Below are 6,774 nucleotides of genomic sequence, written 5' to 3' on the forward strand. Positions count from 1 at the left end.
AGCGGGTATCGAATCCGGCGCACGCGGGGACGCGGAAGAGGCGATCGGGCGGCTAATCGAGCCGCTGGATCAGAGCCTCATCTACGCGTGTAGATGAGGCTTTAAACAAAAACATTTCTTTGTTACAGCTGATACAAATCCTAAAATAAATTTACACTGATTCTACTTCCTGATTCATGGAAGCAGACATATTTTTTACAGCCTGTGCTTTCAAATGGGCTCATCTGATATACACAGTCATGTGACACAGGGGAGAGATCAAATTACAACTAGTGATTAGACACAAATGAGGGTAATTAAACAGGCTAAACTCTCTAAATACATACAGGATACATTTATCTACGTTTTTCCTTTTTGTTCAGTGCAAGAGTTCAGGTCCACTTTAACTTCCCTGCGACCGCCTAACGCCAATTGGCGGACGCAAAGTGACAGCCTCAGGACCGTCTAGGCCAATTCCTGGGGCGGGGTTTTGCAGGGGATTGCTTGCGCTGATGCGCTCCATCATCAGTTTACCAGCAGCGATAGCCGCTAGGAGTCTGTTAAACGGCGAAACCACAGTCAATTTACATTGTACAGCATTGTACTGGGGACAGACGTGTCACTCGGCTATTCCCTGGGGAGGCTTAGAGAGCGATTGGCTCTCATAGGCTGACACCTATGAGGGCTGATCGCTGGGATTGGCCCTCGAGAGGTGGGGGAGGGCGGTGGGAAATAAATAAATAAAAAATGGACAAATTTATCCTACTTAATAAATCCCCTGTGTCTCTGCGTCCCATGTCCCTGTGTGTGTGTTTTCATTGTGCGCATTTGCAATAACGCAGAGACGCTGAGGAGAACTGGGGGAATGATGCGTGGCGTGCAGGGGAGGATGGGGCCAGGAGGGGCGGGCGTGTGCACGCATGCGGTAGACGTGTGCGTACACGGCATGCGCACTGACATGTGGCGGTGACAGACCTAGAGCCCTTTTTAAAAGGGCTTAGGTCGTCTGGTTAAAAATAAAACCACAAATAAACATCCCATCAGCGATCGGAGCCCACCAAAAAAAATCTCTGTTGGTGGACCTTTAACCACTTGCCGACCGCCCACTACCTATGGTCGTCAACAAAGTGGCACCCCCAGGACCGCGTAACGCGATCGGCGGTGGCACCTGGGGGACTAAATAGCCGGGGATCGCGCGGCATCCGCCGGCATTAGACTCCGCCCAATCGCAACGTCAACATGCCGGCCAGTTAGCAGCGCCAGCGGGTTGTTAACCCCCGATCTGCCGCATGGAATACGTGTAATACACTTTGTAATGTATACAAAGTGCATTATACAGGCTGGCTCCTGCCCTGGTAGTCCCAGTGATCGAGGAACCACCAGGGGAGGTTGCAGCTGTGCATATAGACACACGCACGCGCGTCACCTCCCAAGTGCATTGTTTACATCTGTTCTCCCCTCTAATCACCCTCTGTCACCTCCTGTCACTGCTACCCATCAGATCAGACCCTAATCTGCCCTTTGCGGGCACCCAATCACCCGCCCGCACCCTCAGATTTTTTGGGAGGCCTTCTCATTAACATGGGTCTAGTCAAAAAGAATGTATTGCGGTCATATTGGTCTACGCACCCAATACATCACATGCCCATGTTCTCTGCTGCCATGTCCAGGTCACGATTTGAGAACATCCTGCGCTTCCTGCACTTCAGTGCCAATACAATCTGTCATCTAAGAGGCCACCCTGCTTATGACCGGTTCCACAAAATTTGGCCCCTCATAGACCACCTGTCATCAAAATTTGCAGATGCTTATACCCTTGAACAGTCATTTTGAGGCATTTGGTTTCTAGACTACGCTTCACGGTTTTGGGACCCTAAAATGCCAGGGCAGTATAGGAACCTAACAAGTGGCCCCATTTTAGAAAGAAGACACCCCAAGGTATTCCGTTAGGTGTATGGTGAGTTCATAGATTTTTTTTTTTGTCACAAGTTAGTGGAAAATGACACTTTGTGAACAAATAAAACAATAAAAATCAATTTCCGCTAAATTGTGACAAAAAAATAAAATCTTCTATGAACTCACCATACTCCTAACGGAATACCTTAGGGTGTCATCTTTCTAAAAATGGGGTCACTTGTGGGGTTCCTATACTGCCCTGGCATTTTAGGGGCCCTAAACCGTGAGGAGTAGTCTAGAAACCAAATGACCTGTGAAATCCTAAAGGTACTCATAGGACTTTTGTGCAGCCTAGGTGCGCTAAGGGGCCCAAAGTGTCACATGTGGTATCGCCGTACTCAGGAGAAGTAGTATAATGTGTATTTTTGGGGTGTATTTTTACACATACCCATGCTGGGTGGGAGAAATATCTCTGTAAATGGACAATTGTGTGTACAAAAAAAAAAAATTTAATTTACAGAAATATTTCTCCCACCCAGCATGGGTATGTGTAAAAATACGCCCCAAAACACATTCTACTACTTCTCCTGAGTACGGCGATACCACATGTGACACTTTTTTGCAGCCTAGGTGCGCTAAGGGGCCCAACGTCCTATGAGCACCTTTAGGCTTTACAGGGGTGCTTACAATTTAGCACCCCCCAAAATGCCAGGACAGTAAACGCCCCACAAATGACCCCATTTTGGAAAGTAGACACCCCAAAGTATTCAGAGAGGGGCATGGTGAGTCCGTGGCAAAATTCATTTTTTTTTTTTTTTTTGTCACCAGTTAGCAGAAATGGAAACTTTTTTTTTTATTATTTTCATTTTTTTTGTCAGTGTCATTTTCTGCTAACTTGTGACAAAAAAAATAAAATCTTCTATGAACTCACCATGCCTCTTAGTGAATACTTTGGGATGTTTTCTTTCCAAAATGGGCTCATTTGGGGGGTATTTATACTATCCTGGAATTCTAGCACCTCATGAAGCATGTCAGGTGCTTAGAAAAGTCAGAGATGCTTCAAAATGGGAAAATACACTTTTTGCACCATAGTTTGTAAACGCTATAACTTTTACCCAAACCAATAAATATACACTTATTGGATTTTTTTTTTTTATCAAAGATGTAGCACAATAAATTTGGACAAAATTTATATAGAAAATTTACTTTATTTGAAAAATGTCAGCACAGAAAGTTAAAAATAAAAATCATTTTTTTGGACAAAATTCATGTCTTTTTTTGATGAATATAATAAAAACTAAAAATCACAGCAGCAATCAAATAGCACAAAAAGAAACATGTATTAGTGAAAAGAAAAGTAGGTAAAATTCATTTAGGTGGTGGGTTGTATGACCGAGCAATAAACCGTTAAAGCTGCAGTGGTCTGAATGGAAAAAAAAGTGTCTGGTCCTTAAAGGGAACATGTACTGAGTAAAAATATTTCAAATAAACACGAGGTAACTTTAAATGAACATTACATAGTTACCTTGCTATCGGTTCCTCTCAGAAGCTCACCATTTTCTTCTGACAATGATCCCTTCCAGTTCTGACAACATTTTGTCAGAACTGAAGTATATCGTTTGCTGTCAGTTATTTATCAGTTGCTGTCAGTTATAGCTGAGAGGATGACGTAATGTCTGTTTCCCTATGGCTCAAGTGGGCAATGTTACAGTTTAACAGTGTGCTGACCAGAAAGCTGTTATGGGGTAATGGCCATTTTCAAAATGGAGGACGGAGAATTCCCTTGTTCACAGTGGACAAACAGGATGCGGAAAAAGGAGAAAGAGATTAAGGAGTACACTACACGGGAGGTAAGTATGACTTGTGTATGTTTGTTTTGACTTTTTTAATTTTCAGTTCAGGTTTTCTTTAAGGGGTTTTAAGACTGCAGTCCTTAAAGAGAACCCGAGGTGGGAATCTTAGAGTTAAATCTATACAGAGGTTGGGTCTGGCTATAGTGCCCAGCCTCTGTTGCTAGTTGAATCTTCCCTAAGTCCCCCCTGCGCTCCGCTCTCCTCCCATAAATTACAGCCGCGCTGTCGACACTGAGCGTATCGCAGCAGGCTCTGTTTACCATTCTAGTGCCACTCACGCCGCTCCCCCGTCTCCTGCAGAGCGCCGATCCCCGCCCACGTCCCTTCCCTCGCCACTGATTGGAGGGAAGGGACGCGGGCGGGGACCGGCGCTCTGCAGGAGGCGGGGGGAGCGGAGATTTTCTGCGTTTCAACGCAACGGGTAAAGTTTGTGTTACCCAAGGTAAAATGAAAGTCCATAGACTTTCATTTTAGCTTTCACATATAACGCAGCATTTTTGTGCGTTGCGTTGCACTGCACCCAGGTGCAGTTTTTTGGCCGACGCTAGCTTTATGCGTTACAATGTTAGTCAATGTAAAACGCACGCTATGCGCGGTTTTAAAACGTTAACGCAGGCAATCAGTCCCAGAATGCAACAGAGGAACAATGTAGAAAGTTGAAAACTAAAAAGAAAAAAAAAATTACTTGCCTTTTTTCCTATGTGCTGTAACGCATTTAAAACGCATTAAAAACGCACACTCACTGCAGTGCAACGCATATCAAAACGCACACAACAAAACGTATGCTTTGAGCGTTCTCCAACGCCAGCTCTGATATGAAAGAGCCCTCATGCACAGAAGAGTAACAGGCTTCCTGCAGACAGCTCTACCTGTGCCTGTGTTTGTAATCCCTCAGTATGTGTCAGCCAGTTCCTTTCACAGCCTAACAGGAGGATTTTTATCCAGCTCTCTTTCACTGATATCAGATAGCAGAGACGCTGCTGGCTTGTGTAAATAACACACACACTGGAGTGTGCATAGAGGTGCCTGGAGAGGGTTGTGCATAGCAGATCAGCACAGAAGAGTTGGCAGCCTTCCAGACACAGGACGACAAGTCCGACAGGGGAAAGATACATTGATTTATTACAGAGACAGTGATAGTAGAAAGTGCTGCAGTAAGCCAGAGCACATTAGAATAGGTTTAGGAACTTGTAGGATGGTAGAACAAAGCATGACATTTTTGTTACAGAGTCTCTTTAAGCAAAAACTGCACCCCATGTTTAATCTTAACAAAAACAAAAATTTGCTTTCCTAAAACAGAAAGAATTTGCGATAATTCAGGTTGGAGTGAGCTCGAGATATCTCCCAGAGCACCACTGCTGAATATATGCAAATTAACCATTGTACCCTTAGAAGCTAAACACACCTCCAGAACCGCTGGAATGCAATGATGTGTCAGCTTGTTAAATTGTACAGAGCCATAATAATCCAACATGCATACAGACTGTTTAATCTTAGTTGATCTTTTCAGTGACATTAAAGGCAGTCAAACTGAGAATCTAGCATTTACGGCTCCCACTGGAAGTCGCTTCGTTGTGTGAACCGCCCCCTCCACACCAATAGCAGCAGAACCTGTCGCTTAGCTGTTGCCAACGATCTGCAGGTGCCCACTGTGGGGGGCACTTTCTTTTCATCTTTATTCTTTGCAGAGAAACTTTGTGATGCGGTTATGAATGGCATTCAGTTTATTAGCTGCAATATAACAACCAATACCTTTTTTTTTTGCCTTGCAGAGCTTATGTGGATTCTCGCGTCCAACCAATCTATGGCGGCACTAACGAAATAATGAAGGAACTCATTGCAAGAGACATTGTGAAAGACAGATGAGCCTTGTCTCTATCCTGCACCTGTGCCTGTAACATGTAAAGATGTTTTGTGTCTAATTAACTTTTTAATACTGACCGATTTTACAGTTTTCAAAAAAGTGTAATTTGTGTACAAGCAGAATAAATTAATTTAAAAGAACAAATGTAACTAAACTTTTTTTTTTTAAAGATGTTTTTTCTTTGCAGACAGTTTTTAAACCTCAACCAATGACAATACTGAATTTGTGAAATTCTAATAATGGACGGGTTGTATGTAACTGTTGTAGCTTTGTTTGCCTGCACCATATTTATAAGATACAAGACCCCTTCACTTTCCTGACTTCCTGGTCAGAGAGACGGATGGCTCAGCTGACGGATCGAGTGATGGTCACTTTGACAAACCGTACAATGGCCTGGCTCTGCAGGAACTAGGAAATGTAATCAGAAAGTGCATTTAAACTCCAGTCAAGACACATTTTAGTACCAAATTGGGGATGTCACAGTCCGCTTTATCTGACTGCAAAAAACATAAATAAATAAATAAATGCCCGTCTTATGTCTGTCATGAAAATTTTATGAATACAATGTATTCAGTAGAAAACATGGGTACACCACTGACAGACCACAGCTCTAGCCTATCAGTGAACTTGTTTCAATCCCAGGTAGCCAAACAGAGACTTTGGGTGCATACACACATCCAATTTTGATTGGCCAATTTGACCATTTCCATGCAGTATGAGAGCACAATCTGTTCATAGTACTCAGTCTGTTGACCCACATACTACATGGAGATGGTAAAATTGGTCCGTGGTTGACTAATCAAAATTGGATGTGTGTTTGCATCCTTTTTGTGCACCATCAGGATTGTTAGAGACTGCACTTTCCACGGTTATAGGTTATGCTGTAGTGTAATAGAACATACTAAGGCCAGCCAAAACCACCTGCCTAACATTGTGCAGGTCCCCTTTGTGTCACATTTGCTTAATCACGTGTTAATCGCAGAGCAACACGTGGTGTAAATAGAGAAAATTGTGCTTACATCACAGTCAAGTGAAGTAACTATCTGGGGTGGGGGGTGGTCAATCTTCTTCCTTACCTCTGAAAGTGCCCCCCCCCCCCCTATGCTCCCCTATAGGCTGCCCCTCATCCTCCCCTCATTTGCAGGTAGCCACACATCTAATGGGAGGGGACAAGTCATGTTG

The 6,774-nt window shown here is 43.7% G+C and overlaps 1 protein-coding gene across 1 annotated transcript in view; it reads left to right on the top strand.

Moving 5' to 3' along the window:
- Positions 1-5,736, top strand: part of ACADL (acyl-CoA dehydrogenase long chain) — a 50,201-nt gene extending 44,465 nt beyond the window's left edge. The window contains exon 11 of the mRNA XM_068245167.1: positions 5,501-5,736. Within this exon, the coding sequence (XP_068101268.1) occupies positions 5,501-5,594 (94 nt within the window). The 3' untranslated portion in view covers positions 5,595-5,736. The remainder of the gene's footprint in view (positions 1-5,500) is intronic.
- Positions 5,737-6,774: the final 1,038 nt, after the last annotated feature.

Source organism: Hyperolius riggenbachi, chromosome 7, assembly GCF_040937935.1.
Source record: "Hyperolius riggenbachi isolate aHypRig1 chromosome 7, aHypRig1.pri, whole genome shotgun sequence".
NCBI classification, from domain to species: Eukaryota; Metazoa; Chordata; class Amphibia; order Anura; family Hyperoliidae; genus Hyperolius; species Hyperolius riggenbachi.